Consider the following 16,208-nt stretch of genomic DNA (forward strand, 5'->3'; position numbering starts at 1 on the left):
TCAATCAGCTGTCAATGACAATATGATGGACGGAATTAGGATATAATGTAGAATACTGTGTGATGATTTGGTAGTCCCCAAAGGCAATTTTGCCAAGGGAAATAGGAAAGTGTTCAGCACAAAGGGAGCTACTATACTGAGCTCATCCAGAGCTGGAAGGGATTTAGATGCTTGCTTTCTATATTGACAATTTTGACTGGCCTGATCCTGGCACTTTAAGACTTGGCTTCCTATTCACTTCAGCATCCTACATTTTAAATATATTGTATTATATTACAATACTCAACAAACCACATATTTTAAACTGTTGTTTAATTTATGTTTGTTGTAATCATTTATTTCGTGTTTCTTCACCTGTCCCAATTTTCTTGGTAATATTTGCGGTAGACAGTAGATTGGTAAGAATAATACAATAGTTGTTCAGAGAGACAGCTTACATTACTGTTGACATACTGCTAAAGGATCAACGGTAGCTGTAGATACAGTAAGCTAACAGTACGCTGTGTGTTGAATAAAGACACACATGTAAAGAATTAAATACGAAATGAATAGTTCACTTCGCAGGAGTGTACGCAAGCCGCCGGCTCAACACCATTCCAAGCAATTTAAGTGTTTGACAGTAGTCGTTGCATGCATTGTCTTCTAGGAGGAGAAATCCATCTCTGTCCTCTGTGTGTGTTCAAGCGCTGTGAGTCAGCAATGCGGCAAAGTGCCACATGTTCTCCAGGTGTTTAAATTAAGCAGCACTTCGCGGTGCTAATCATGGCTGTAATCTGGGCGTAGTGGCTGTGTGGGTGGCCACACAGCAGATGGATCAGGGGAGGGGGTTGGTGCGGCTCTGTGATAATGCTCCATAATGGCTTTCATTTTAGATCCTACTTACTGACACTCTTCTCCTGATAATCTCATTAAAGAGCACCAGGCTGGCAGGCAGTGTAGATCACCAAGCCATTCTCAGATAGCAGGCAAGGCGGAGAGAGTAAACACACACATACACAGAAATATACCCGAACATAATCACCAAATCAGATTTCCTGTAATAGATTAAGTACAACCAAAAGGCCAATAGCGATGACATGAAATGTTGACTGTAAACCAGAAACGGCCACTAGCCCAGCCATTCCTGCCTCCTCCTGTTCTCTCATTCTTTGAAGCATATTCCGGAGCACTAGAATTCCTCTCTAGGACCATCTTCCTCTTCCTCTCTAATGGGCCACAAAATGGAGCCTGAGAGTCAGATACACCAGGATAATGGAGGACGGTGTGTACAAAAATAACACTGGGATACCACATGCTATCATCATCACCATCACCGTGTTCTCTCTCCTCCCGATTTTCCCCTCAAGTGTGATTTGCCAAGCGGCAGTGAGGAACCAAGCTGATACTTTGGAGGGAGTTTAAAAAAACGAACAGCATTGCTGTAAACCTGCTCGGGCCCTAAATGGGGAATGTGAGAGAAAGGTAGAAATGTTTGTTCGCTCACTTCTAAACCATTTAGGGTACTTCTCTGCTCTGCACTACAAGGTCTCTCTGATGACTTAGCATCAACGCAAAAAGTTATAAATAAATCCCACCCTCCCTCAGTCTCCCCCTCTGGTGTATGCCTGTTTTGCTCTCCCATGGGGGCAATTTCCTGATTCAAACTTTTAGGCTAACAAAGCACAGATCCCCCTCTTTTTAGCAGGGAATGCCAAGAGGCTTTATACTCAACTCATTTATACAACAGTCATCCAAATCATTAATAGACAAAGCCAGGTTTGCTAGCGGGAGGGAAAAAGAGAAGGATGGGAGGAAGAGGAAAGAGAGCACCATTTTTTTTTTATAGGCCAATGTATACACCTGTACCCTTTTTGTTCTGTCGTAAATATCTACACATAATATATAACTTGACATTTTTATCTGAGTGAGTCAAGGCTGAGGAAGGAGAGGATCTTTTTTTACCATGTTGAATTTTCAGCAGGAAACCTCAGAATCTCTTGAGGGTGGTTAGAGTGTTCTGTAGCTACACATTATTCATATTGATGGGGATATTAAGGCCGTCATTTTCTATTATGCCGGAGTACAGAACAAAAGTTTCGTTTTTGAATATTTTATCATTACAAGATTGAACAAATTCACGGATTCAAGCAGTCTTTTTTTGGTGTACATACATGTTGCAACGTAGAGTACTTTTGTGTCGAGTGTGCGGCCTATCTGACCTGTAAGTGTTTGCTGATAAGGTGTGAGCATGTACGCCTCTCAGGGGTACAGTAGGAGAGACATACAGGTCCTCAGCTTCCTGTGGACTTGCTCTTGTCAGCTCCAATGAAGGCCATTGCGGCGTGAGGCTCGGGTGGTTACGGGCAGGCGTTGACACTCCGGCTCCGTCTGTCACCCTGGCTGACTTCAGCTGGTATAACAGCCACCTCTGGGTGTCTTTCTTGCTCCCCACATGCCTGCCCGCTTGCCTACCTGCCTGCCTGCCTGCACAACTACCGCTGCCTGGTGAGCTCATAACACGGCAGAGACATGCAGGTTAATCTTTTATTAAAGGCTAGCTTACACGCACCTAGCTGCAGCCCACACACACTAGCACATAAGCCCCAGGCCTCCTCCTGTCTGCCTGTGTACTCTTAAGGAGAAGATGCCTTAAAGATGATCGTTTTTTGAATCAAGTGTGTATACTATAGTGGCTTTTACATTTGTCCTTCAGCATTCCACGCGGAGAGAATGTAACATGTACAAGTGCTCTTTGGCCAGGGCACGGTGGCTCTGAGACACTGTGGACTATAGACGGTTCCTCTTCTAGCGCTCGTTCTTTAAAAAGGAAGCAAAATGGCTGTTGAAGCTGAGAATTGCCGGACTGAAAGATCATCTTGAACAAAAAAGTAAGGCAACCACTGAAAAAGCAAACTCTTATTGTGAGCGAGGAAAAATCAATGTGGACCTTGCAATATGCTGAATCGGCACTCATTAACTTCTATACATGCCCATGCACGAACACAGACTTTTACACATAGAGAGAAATGGAATTGACTGATCCTTGTCAGTAAGTCATTTTTCAAGATCATTTTTCTGCGTCAGCTACATTTCTGCGAGAGAAATGACTACATTTGTTTTCATAATGACACAGAGGAGAAGGAAATGGCTTTTCATGCTGGAACAAGGATTGATTGCATTGGGGGGGTCCAATCATTTTTTGGATTCACAGTAGCCAAAAACCTCAGTAGCCTTCACTCTGTAGCGATATATAGGATATGTTACTTGCTTGTTGAGTAAACAGTTGGCCATGTTCACCAGCTGCTATGGCGTACCTTCAGGTAGCATTTTCTTATTGCCGTCTTTCAGCAGCAAACTCCATTAACCTTTTCACAATGGGAACAGCATTTTTCTCCTCTTGTTGCAGATGAAATAATTCTCATGTCTATACATCCAACCCTGTAAAGACATCATCCCAAAGCGCACCGACGGAATCCTTTGGTGCACACTACTCTAGTCACCTTCCATGTGTTGGTTTTATACATGGAATCTGGGGAGCTGATGCAAATCATAGTGACAATGTAGCAAGCCAAGCAGATGTTGGCTATGAAAAATAGATGGACTGTGATGTCAGCTGTGGAGTAGTTCAAGCCGGAGCACCTCTCACAGACAGCAGCTTCAGTACCGTGTGAATGCCTGCTGCGAAACCCAATTCTTACATAAGGACAGGTACACCATCTTCGCGTAGGTGCAAAAATATATCTCGGGTTTGGTGGATTCGGCCTTGCTTCGCGTGCACAAGTCTGTGGCTCAGGCAGCACACTTCCATCAGTTTCATTGTCATTCCATTTCTGTTATGGAACATCAAGTGCACCCACAAGTATTGCAAACATAAAATATGCATCTAACCCTGATCTGCAAGGACAGATGGGCTTAGCTCCTGCACAAGGTCTGTCAGTCTAACGGGGAGCAGATCAAATATTCACCATTTAAACCTCAGTTTACCCATATCTCTTTGTTGCTACTGAAATATACATTGACAACACGCTCCGAGGAAAGGGGGATTCTCTTTGTACTTCGGATTGCAAGCCAAGCTGTTTTCACATCATTACTAGAGTGATGGGAACAAAACTTGCTATTAATCCTCCGTTTTTCCTATGATGAGACCAATTGTGAAACTTCCAAAACACCTAAAAAACACAAATGCAATGTAGTGACAAACCATCACTTTCACATCCTTACTGAAATGATGCCGAGCGAGATGTGGCGCGGTGTTTACATCTCACATACAGGCCGCGTTTTATCTGAACCTGAAATGGGCTGAAGGCTGGAGATAGCGTGAACAAAGCTGACAGGGGAAGAGATGAAAAACGGATTTGACATCTCCAAAAGCCAGGTATTAAGAGAGCTGCCAGGCTCAGAAGTGCAGACACAAGCAGGCAGACACACATTAAAGTTTCAGAGTCCCAGGTCGCGAGAATGTCCTGTCTCTCTCCTCATAGCAACCCACCCACCCCTCCTGCACCTCCCTCTGCTTAGGACCCAGAATTGGACGCCCTTAGAGCTTGCTTGGCTGTACTGCTCCTCCAGTGACCCTCACTTCAGACAGCCTCTGTCCCCTCTCATTCCACTCTGAGTGCCCTTTACATGGAGCACAGAGGTCATGACTGGCCCCTGTGTCAGCCCCAGCAGCTGAATGTGCCTCAGAGCTGGTTCCTCACCTTCCGACCCTCCACTCTGAGTGCGCTGTACCCGGGCAGGAGAGAGCCAGACAGTCCTGTTGTCCCCGGCATGTGTGCTGCAGGGCTGGGGGGTGGATGGCGGAGGGCTCGTGGGTCTGCTCGCTCTGTGCCCTCAGAGAGAGTCCAAGCAGGTGCTGAACAAGTCGGCCCCGCAATCCTGACGTAACAGGGTTATCCAAGTCTTAAAGGGGCTTCTCTGTCTGTCAGCTTGCCTTTCGATATCTCAGCTGCACAGCCAGCCAACCAGCCCACTCACTGCAGGCTGCAGTCCACTGGCCCCAAGACTCAGGGAGCCACCAAGAGGGGGTGGTTTACGTGTGTGTGTGTGTGTGTTTGTCCCTGAGCTTCTACGTGGGCAAGTGTGTGCCTATGTGTGTGTGTGTTATTGGAAGCGGGGCCTTGGGAACTGAGAGTGGGAGCCTCCTGACTGCAACAGTGGCTGCTACCTTGGCAACCCAGGAGGGAAAGATGTGTTGAATGGGTGAGTGGGAGAGGGATCTACAGTAGATGCATGCGTGCGGGGGACGTGGCTCTGTTTATGAATTTAGTTATTTAAACGGGCTTAATACATGCCACATGATATGCTCTAACTGTACTGCTAGTATTTGAGGTGCTTTAGTCTTTTGTTCTCTTTGTGTTTATTTATTTTTTTGTAAACTCACTTAACTCCCTCTCCCTATGGAGTTGACCCCCTTTAAAGGTAAGTACAGTGTTATTTGACATGAAGCTGGTGACAGGGCACCTTTTCAATTAGGGAGCATTGGCCCATCAAAAGTAGCAGCAGCAAGGGGCAAAACATCAGAGGATGGAAGCAATGAGTGTGACACATTTATTTTGACAAATTGAAATGTTTTTTTTGTCCCCTCTGCCTCAACTTGAAATGTCGCTAAATTCAAGACTGACCAAACGGATTTGCCTCTTTGTGGGGAGAAGAGACTGGTCCACTCAAGGTGTGTTAACATCACCGGCTCAAAGCTCTGGTGATCTCTGAAAGCTGCAACTCCCCCTCACTCCTTTTGATGCTTCTTTTCGCCCATGACAATGCTTCCATTTCTAAAATTGCTCCATCAACACTCAAAGTAACGTACGCTATGTATAAATATGGCAGCAACTTTATCGTTTAATACCATTCTTTGTCTATGATTTATACATATAAACACAGATTTTAATCTGGGATCTGTACAAAATGAGGCACCATCATAGAGCTCCAGGTGCCCATAAATACATTTTTTTGCTCCATTTCTGATTCAACAATGGCAGGAGGTCATTAACGACCGTAGGAGAATGTCAACGCTGATAGGCTTTGTGACAATATGCAAATGTCTCGCTCAAATTGAAACATTTCAGCTCATACAAATATGTCAATCACACAATATTTTATGTTCGCTTGGGGCAAATTAATGTCTATCTGCGTGTTTGCATTAGATTTGTATGTAATTGCATTACACAAAAAGTTTGCTTTGGGGACTTTCAAATGAATGCAGAGCTGTTTATCCATTTGATGGGCAGCATATACTACAAAAAGTTCCTATATTTATGGAAATATATAAACTACACAGGAGAACAAGACAAAAGTGAATAATTTGACAATCAATTTGAACAATTTGGCACAACTACAGAAGTAAAAATGTATATACATATTGACATCGTGTCAGCATTTCAAACTAACTTTTTGATTAATAGTTACACACTTTCAGAGAAGAGTATCGAGTCCAACAGATTGCAGGACAGTGAATAGTGAAGTAGAAGGTTTCATGCAGCTATGTGTTTCATTTGGTAGCTACCACTCTACATCAAAGAGTCTACAGTGCGTTGTGTGAGCCTTGCCTGATGATAGGAGATGAAGATGCTTTCATGTCTGCAGTACAGGGCTCTTGGTCACATAATACATCAAAAAAGGCAGAAAATAATGACAGGCAATATGCAACTGGAGTGTGTACCTTACAGCGCAAGATTGTGATCCTCAGTGTAGCCATGCATAGACCTTGCTTATTCGCTATTATCTACCGATATGTCATTTTGCATAGGTGTGTGAATTTCCCACTGCATTCTCGGATGTGTGTCTGTGCGCGTGTGTGTGTGTGTGCATGCACATAAGGGGAAAAAGAAAAGAGGAAAATGACATAGTGGGGCCAGCAGAGATGACACCCGCTTGAAGTATACTCATTTTCTCATCTCACACATTGTGCAACCTGCTGCTCCTCAGGAAACAAATAATGGCTTAGTCATAACACCTCGCCAACTCACCCAGGAGCTACTCACTGGAAAAAGCAGTGATTTTACCGCTGAAAAACATGCCCACCTCCCTATACGATTTATGTCAGATTGTACAAAAGCAGTGCCAAAGGAGTGGAGGTGGGTCCAAATTAGCCCTTACCTCCTCACTCCCTCACCCCCATGTGGTTAGTGACATCGTACATCACATAAACCTCATTTGGGGACATTCTTCATTACAAGACCTCTGCCATTATTAAAGTTACATATATTTTTTATTTAGCAGCCCCTTTTCATTGCTGCTGAGGATTTTCTTAAGTCGTTACAACTGTAGAATTTGCACAACTGGCACTCTAAGCAGCTGACGAATCAAAGGCAAATGAAGATCTAACCTCATTAAAAGGCCATTATGAAGAGCAATGCATCATTTGGGTTCTTGGTTTTAATTGACAATTAAAGTATATAAGTTAATGTATCCATTAGGCTAATTGATCAGCACAAGGCTGATTTTTCTGTTAGCTACAACCCCATTAGAGGCTATTTATCATGCATTTTTAATAGCTTCTCAACATTGCCTAAAATGACATACTTCCTTAAGTTATCTTTCTGTAACTATTAGCTACCAGTAGACCGTCTCTGGGTTTAAAAAAAGACTTCTCATGCAAATTGTCTTTTTATATGATCAACACTTATTATACACATATTTTTAAATTCTGTTCAGCAGCATTTCTTTAAACTTATGTTACATTTGTATGACTATTATTGTTCAGCTGCAATGGATGACAGATGACATGATGTTGAAAATCACTTTAACAGTAAGACTCGATCTTAAAGCACATTAAAACGTGTGGCTGGAAACAGCTTGAGCAATGTCACGTTTTTTTTTTGCCTGTTGTTGTGGGATCTTGCAGCCTGAGCTGGCCTTATCCTTACAATCCAATAAGACACCATGCTGAGTTAAATGATGCTGAACCATTTTAAACTGCCTCAAAACTGTGCTTAACCTCGGTGTGTTGAGCCGGAACAGAGCGGGGCACTGTGGTGGTGTGATCCTGCTGGGGAGTATTGAGGTGGACAGGGCAGGTGTTGTGACAGAATGAAGCCAACCACACTGCGTGCTGCCTCTGCATGCATACTGCAGGTTATTTGAGCATCTATTGGATTGCGAGTGCATACATATGATAAAGGATGGAAATAGTCGGTGTTCTTTATCTTTTCAGTGTTGAAATTCACTAAACGGTTTAGGAACACACGAACCATGATGCATTTACTGGTTAGCTGCCAGCCACTCCACTCCTCGCTGTCCTGCTGCGAGGACTTATTTTAATGCTCGTGTTTGTTTGTGTGCGCCTCTGTGATTGAGTGATTACATGTTTACTTGCATTTGTGTGCACGTGTGTGTACATCTGTGTGGCGCGTTGGCGTTCCCCACCCATCCGTGCAGATTCCAGGCATCCAGGCAGTCTGGCGGTAGCTCCCTGCTGTTAGCTGCTCCCTAGCAGGCTGGAAATGGTCGGTGGAATCCCCTCCTGGAGCTTTCCTGATGCTGCAGGCAGATGCCTCCCTCCATCTCCCCTCATCTCATCGCTCACCTGGGGACTGTTGCCAGCCAGCGAGCCTCGATCCCACCCTCTTTCCTCCAGCCTGAAGGCCCTCAGCCTTGCCAAAGAGGGAGTGAAAAAGAGAGGGGGGGGTGGGCAGATACACCAATACCAGCCTAAGCTCTGCATGCAGACAACATACACGCTCATGAAAGTGCATACACACACACACAAGTAAAAACATTATTCACACAGCGGCAGCAGCCATGGCTGCAGGTTTGGCCCCATTTGGCTGCCTGGACTACTCCATGAGTGCCAAGTGTCTCGGTACCATTAAGCAGCAGCCAGCCCATCTCGATTGCCCTGCATGAGTGCTCTTCGCCAGCACACTTCATTGTCAGCTAACCCTCTGGTAGCTGCGCTTGTCGAACCTCACATTTCTTGTTGAAGATGAGGGAGCGGGGTGAGGAAGGTGATGGGAAAGTGGGAGGCGAGGGTGGACGAAGAGCGTTACAAGCGGCAGGCTCTCAGCTCTCTGCACCCATCTGGAATTTTCATGTCAGTTTAAATTGAATCCATGCGCCTATGAACAGTTACAGTTTGAAATGTTTGCTAAAATATTTAATTCATCGGCATACTGTACACTACTGGGTAATTTAGAATACCGTTTATGGCCCATCTCGGTTTATTGGCTAAATAAAGCAACATGCATTATTTCTCTTTAACTGATTCCATTAATTAGTTTTGCCACATGTTCTCTTTCTCTTTGTTATTCGTGGTCTCTGTTGTGTATTCACTACTTAATAAAGAGGACAAGCCACAACAGAATGATTTTGTGAGGTATATTTAAACTGCCAAACTTAACACCTGATGTCAGCTGAGAGTCAGGGGGGGAGGGGGAGGGGGAGGAGAGGAGGGTTAGTTAAAAATAGCAGTAGTCTCTCCAGGATGGCAGGTTTTTAATTAACAATAGAGAGCGTCTGATAATCCACAGTTAATCCAGAGGAGAAGAGGGAGGAGAGGAGAGAAGAAGAGAAAATCATCAGCTGTTTGATGTTAGGACTACAAGTCCCTCCTGGCCCTTCCGCTGCTCGCAGCTGAGCTCTTCTGCGCTGTGATATCCATAGCCCAAATGTATTTATTTTGTGAAACAGCCATGCTCCATATTTTGTGATTCACTTTGTCTCTGACTAACCGCTGTCTGTTCCCATTAGTGTGAATGTGTGCATGCTGCTCTTTCTTAAACTGACTGGGATTCTCTTTGCACTTGTGTGTGGCGTTAGTGGATCGGGGCTGTTTGTTGAAAAGTAGCCGACTGAAGGCCCCGATGGCTGGAGGCGTCTACTTAAAGTCCTACGCCTGTTGAAAGGCTTGATCTGTCGGGGAAACACTGGGAGATGTCAGGCCTGTTTCACACTCAAAGGGAGTGTGCTATCTAAGACAATTTAAGCTTCGAGGGAAATGGGGGTGGTATTTTTCTTCTCTCTTTTTGTACAGATGCAAAGACAGTAACAAATATGCTGTTTGTACGCACTGTGATACGTATATGCTGGGGCCTGGTTGCATTTTACTCTCATAGTTCAGAGAGAATTTGACGCTAATGTATGACATATTTTAGGCATTCAGTCGTTGACACTTCTATCTTGAGCATTACTAGAGTAAATTCCCTTAAGCTCCGAGATCAACAGTATAACAAGCAACCAATACTGAGGAGTGCAAGGATCAGAGTCGACACATTCCCTATTTATAAGGTTATTATCATGACATGAAATATCAGGTGGAGATGTTTTCTTTTTATTTGGCCAGGATTATCTCTTGAATGATAATTTGCTGATCTTTTAAGTAATTGAATAGTGAGTAGTAAAAAGGGTCTCGGTGAGGGTACAGTGTACAGATCTGGAAAGAGGCTGTCTCATCCATCACATGTTCTACAGTGCAAATCTGCAATACTGTGGCAACTGAGCAGGCTTCACATGGTTGACAAAAGTCACACCAAGACTCGTGGCGCTCCGGGCAGGAGTCACTGTGATCTTGTCAGTAGTGATGAAGAGATGTTACAATAGATTTTTCGAGGAAGAGATGTATGATACCCTAGAGGGGGACTATGGACGGGAGCAAGGCCTGGGCATTATTTTCAGTTTTAGGACCAAAGGCATTAAACTCTGGTCATCGAATAACAACATCGTCTAAATGTAACTTTAGCTTCTTTTTCTTTGACTACCAGGCAGCAACTTTCAGGTCTGAAAAGTGAAGCCAGTGCTCAAGTGCCTTGAACCTGCATTCTTTCTAATGGCCAGCAGGGGGTTCCAAAAATAAGTCTGATTGTATAGATGTCTTTGAGAAAATAAGGCTACTTCCGACTTCATTTATTACCTCAGTAAACATGGTAAACATGAGTTTATGGTCTCAATCGCTAGTTTCAAGTCTTCTTCAATACAGCGTGATGTTGATTTGTAAATGATGGTCCCATTGAGAGTAAAATAGACAATGGGTATGCTTTAGGGCGTGGCTACCTTGTGATTGACAGGTCGCTACCACATCATTTTACGGTCTGGGAGTTTTCCTTTCACAGTGTGTTTTCAACTCAGGAAAGTTAATTGTAACATTTTGGTCGCCTAAAAATGTCTGTCTAGCTCCACTCTCTCGTGTCACTTCTAGTTGCAAAAAAACAAGATGGTGACGGTGACAATGCTCGAGTCTTCAAAACAGCATTCCACAAACCAATGGGTGTATACATTCTATGTAGACTACCATCAATTACAAAAACATAATGCAAGTTGCCAAGTTTGAGAGAATTATTAGTCAACATAAAAAATGGTACCGCATTCCAAATTTAAAATGACAAAGTGTTTATCTCTTCTAATAATGAGGGGTGTCTCTCTGTCTCCCCTCAGATCTTTTAGTATGGATGATGAGTATAAATTAAGATGTTGTCTTGCTGTCAGCGCGCAATTTGAGGAAACAAAACAACTGAATGGAGAAAACATTTTAAAAGTTTTTCTTTCCCTCTTTCTGCCATTTCAGGACAGAGTCTGGGCTACGGCTTTGTCAACTACATCGATCCAAAGGACGCAGAGAAAGCCATCAACACGTTAAATGGACTCAGACTTCAGACCAAAACGATCAAGGTAACTGACACCATGGACAACTGCTAAACACCTCTGATTGTAACACACCATAGTTGCTTCCATTACAAATGCACAGTGTCTTTCAACAGCTAAATATTTGAAAAGCATTACCGCAAAATATTAAATTAATTGCTTGATAATTGATAAAAATCATATGATTTTATAAATCTGCGGAGATCATGCATAACTCAAGTTATAAGGCTGCTTTCTTCTTTCTCAAAGCGCCTTTAGATAATGATTCTGTTTGTAAATGAGCTGGAGGGAAAGATGGGCTTAACGTGCGTGAGCCTCAAAAAGTAAAAAAAGACCGTTCAAATCAAAGAGACACATTAAAAAGCCTGCGACTATGGCTGATATGCTAATTACTTTCTAAATGTCAAAATGTAAAGGTGAAATTATAGATAGAGAGTGAAAAGGGAAGAAACACATCAATCACTGCATATTTTCCAAAATAATTGAGGGTTCTGTTATTGAATTTTAATGGCATGACTAATGTGCAGGCTTGCCGAGAGTTGTCAGGTAAGAAAGATAAATCCCTTCTCCAAACATGTTAAACATCTTTTAAAGGTTAAAAATTAAACATAATTGCAAGCAGTTGTTCCTGCCTTTCGAATGAAATCAACACATATCAGATTTCACGCTGATCTTGTTTTCTCCTCTCTCATGTCCTCTACTATCGTCCCTTCTGTGCCTGCCGATATGTTGTTGCTTTTAAACTGGCCAGTAATCTGTGATAATCCCTGGATTCTCGCTTTCTGTCATCTGATCTAATCTAATCTAATCTGATCTATTTGGATGAGATTATCTTGTAGTTGGGAATAGGCAATCCCTGTGAGAATCCCTCTATTCCCCAGGCAATGTACGCTGCCCGGCCCGGCCTTGGTTCAGCACAGCATCCTGTCTAATTTATGCCACAGAAAAAAAGGAGAGAGATATGTGATATGTGAACATTTTGGATTGTTTGAGGTGGGATGTGTGGTGGTTTTGATGGGTGGATCAGTGCGTGTATTGTCCACATGTATGATTCGGTCATTGCGATCAGCAAACCAGGGGTCTCCCCAAGCAACTATTACCAGCGTATGACCCAAAAGACCGGTGCGCTTGCTTGTGTAAGTGAGAGCGCACACATCGGCATTACAGGAGCACTGTTCTTGATAATAAGAGCGGTACGATACAAGCAAGCAACTAACAGCATAGAGACTTAAGTGAAAGTAGGCTTTTTTTTTAATATACAACGGACAATGTTGAAGGTCACTTACGTAGCGGGGAATTCATGAGGTCTTTAATTGAGTGTAGCAGGCGGAGTTCACAGATTTTCACTCACACTCTCATGACACAAGAGGTTGCCTCAAGTTGTTCCTCAGATAAAGGCGATCTTCATAATGACAGAAGACAACTCTGCATCTCTGTCTGGCGCTATCGCTCTTTCACACTTCATTTCCTCTCTCCCACGACCCCTCTTTCCTTGCTTTCTCCCTCCACAACATACGGAAATACCCTCAAGGTAGCAAGGTAAATTAAAAGGCAGCACGATGATTCTGAAATTAAGCTTGGCGCTCTTTCATGTCACACCCTTCCCACTCTCTGCCGCGACACTTGTGAGGAAACGCTTGGCCCAGAGATTCACATGCTCTCAGGCGATGTGCGTCTTCTGTAGTGTCTCTGAGTTGGTTCCGCCGCTGCGGTTTCCTCCGCCATGACACCTCAGATTTTGTCAGCGGTGGCTGCGATGCTGCTTTCCCTCTGAGGTGTGAGGGGAAGCAGCATGCCAAAGGTGAGAGGAGCTCACAGTGACATGCATGTACATAATCTCACACACTTTTTCAAACTTTTCTGCACACACAGACACACACGCACACTCCAGTTTCACACGCGCACCGCACCGCACTCGTACACAATAGCGCTCACAGCTTGAGGAGGTGTTGATGGATTAGACATCTGGAGTTGGCAGACAAAGAGAGAAAATGAGGGAGAGCTGCACAGAGGAGAAAAAGAGGAGCAAAAAGCGTCAGAATCTGGAAGAGAGAGAAAGGTTTAGTGAGGCAGTGCGCAGGAAGGAAGCAGAGGGAAAAGATCCAGGCAGCAAAGGAGAGAGATGCAGAGAGGAAGAGGAAGACAGAGGAGCTGAGCAGAGAGGCCAAAGAGAAAGGATGTGTGAAAGGAAAGTGAGACATGGGGAGAGCCAGATGTTCCCAATCCCATTCTCCCACCGTTAGAGTGCAGCAGGATTTCCATGCTGTTGCTCAAGGATATGACTGCATATCCACCATATTTGCCTTACTTGAACCTTATTTGATGGCTTATGTCTCCACATGTCAGAGGTAATGAAAGCACTCCAAGGGAAAGCTGCTCCAGTCAGCAGCAGTTGTAATGGGATTTAGGCAACTTTCGCTCGAGCAAAATCGCGTCTGCACATGAGGATGTTGGGGACAACGTTTGACAAGTGAAAGTTCACTGGTAGAGAGCTGCTGCTGGGAGCCACACACAGCACAACACGACCAGTTATCGCCATTTGCACCATTAGGAGAGGACATTCATCCACAGTATACTCTCAGAAGATTATGTGTGTGTGTGTGTGTGTGAGATGTGTGTGTGTGCATGATTATGGTCATGTCAAGGTCAGGAAATGAGGAGGAGCAGTAGCGTGTGACAATGAGTGAAATCGTGTGGGTGAGTGGGAACATGAGGAAGTCTTTTTACTCCCTCTGTGAGATTGCTGTCCAGGCGAGTGTTTGCAAGGGCAAGACTGTAATAGATTTGATGTGCTTGTGTTAGTATGTGTGAGTGTGTCAATTGGTTGCATGGGCTTTCACAGCATACTGTAGGTAAGAAAAATCAGAAGGGACACAGTGGAAAACGATTTACTCCCAGTTCTAATCTTTAAGAAATGCAGGGCAGATGCTCTGCAGTATAGAGCATGTTGAAGGTTTTACTCGTGCTGTATACCTACTTAACGTAACTAAACTGATGATTTACTCTGCATGGCACTTGGTTAAAATCATGTTTGCTCGTTGCTAATGTTTAAATCAAACTGAAACAAGACATCTGCAAACACAATATGTGAACTCTTACCTTTTTCTTTCTCCATTCTTTGACCAAAAAGTCTCTTAATTCACCCAGTCGATTCAACCATACAGAGTTAGCATCCTAACACTATTAATCCTGTTCCCCTGGCTGCCAGAGCTGTCCTTTCAAAGTAAAACACCTGTTGTTTCTACTCAAGGGAACAAAGTTCCCTCTGCCTCAAGTGTTATCTCTCCAGTGTTCTAAGCAGCTAAATCTTTTCCTGACAACGATAATCCCCACGGCAAGGTGTGCTAAGAAAACACATTTTCCTCCCTGTGGAGGATCCAATGACCCGCACCCCTGCCCATCCAAAACACACACATCTTAAATCCTTGTATCTCACGCTTTAATCTTTTTTTTAGATTTAAACCCCCCCAGGAAGTTAATGACTTATACAATACTGGAGCTGTACTTTATTTACACAAGCCCTCTGACTCCAAATCTTTTCCTACAGGTGTCATATGCACGACCCAGCTCAGCCTCCATCCGTGATGCCAACCTGTATGTGAGCGGCCTGCCCAAGACTATGCCTCAGAAGGAGCTGGAGCAGCTCTTCTCCCAGTACGGACGCATCATCACCTCCCGCATCCTCGTCGACCAGGTCACAGGTATCCATGGGACAGCGCCTCCTCTCTCTTCACACTTATACACAGACTCACGTGATCAGCCAGGCACCGAGCGTTAAAAAAAAACACATAAAAAAACGCTTGTTTCCAGAATCCTTAAATACACTTATGCACATCTAAATCTAAATATGCTGCACAAAAGAGAAGATATTATTTCTGCCTTTTGCTCAAGTAGTAACGTGCTTTCTTCAGCCAACAAAGATGGCAGCTGTAAGTGAAAGTCTCTGAAACTGTAAACAAGTAATCTCAAGTGTAACATGTAACTGTAGCACTATGTGTCATTCACATCCACACTCAATGTGTTAATTCTACGGAGTACAGGACCTTCTGTCACCTTTGCATAAAAAGAGTGTAAATAAATGAGCATGAAACGCATGAAATTTGACAGAAAACGAACTCCTGAAAACATTTGCTCTGTGTGTGGTAACACATTGTGAAGAAGTGCAGGAAGGCAGAAGCACTTCAACAAAGGATATCCGACCTCTGTAGATAGGTACATATTCACAGACCAGTCAACCAAAATAAAACCGATATGTACCAGCATCCAAAGATATTCATTCTAATATTGTAAACAAATGATTTCCACCATATCGCCCAGCCCTATTGTCCACCAAGCATTGACTAGTGAGTGAGTGACCCCAATAGCAGATTTTACGACCACGGCCGCAGCTCCGGGCGCCGTCGTAAAAACAGTGATTACATGAGATACACAAGCTGTGCAATATACATGCTCAATTACACATTCCACTACATCCAAAACACAGGAATGAATCACATCAGTCCATTTTATTGCAGAAGAACCCCTCCAGCGTGTCTCTTAGATCCATTTCAGGGGTGGTGTGTGCCTACAGGCTGCAACCTGCTCCAGTGTTATGTGCAATGTGTACTGATGAAGCAGAAAGGGAGCAGCATGCTGTAAGCCACACTCATTTG

General features: G+C 43.8%; 1 protein-coding gene across 6 annotated transcripts in view; it reads left to right on the plus strand.

Annotated features, from left to right (window-relative positions):
* The window catches only part of elavl4 (ELAV like neuron-specific RNA binding protein 4), a gene marked incomplete at both ends in the record, with an annotated part of 69,041 nt that overhangs the window by 34,618 nt on the left and 18,215 nt on the right, over positions 1 to 16,208 (plus strand). For all 6 annotated transcript variants that reach the window (XM_079157502.1, XM_079157503.1, XM_079157507.1 and 3 more), the window contains 2 exons: positions 11,480 to 11,583; positions 15,104 to 15,257. In XM_079157502.1, coding sequence (XP_079013628.1) covers positions 11,480 to 11,583; positions 15,104 to 15,257 — 258 coding nt within the window. The remainder of the gene's footprint in view (positions 1 to 11,479; positions 11,584 to 15,103; positions 15,258 to 16,208) is intronic.

This window comes from Pholis gunnellus, assembly GCF_910591455.1.
Source record: "Pholis gunnellus genome assembly, chromosome: 4".
Classification (NCBI taxonomy): domain Eukaryota; kingdom Metazoa; phylum Chordata; class Actinopteri; order Perciformes; family Pholidae; genus Pholis; species Pholis gunnellus.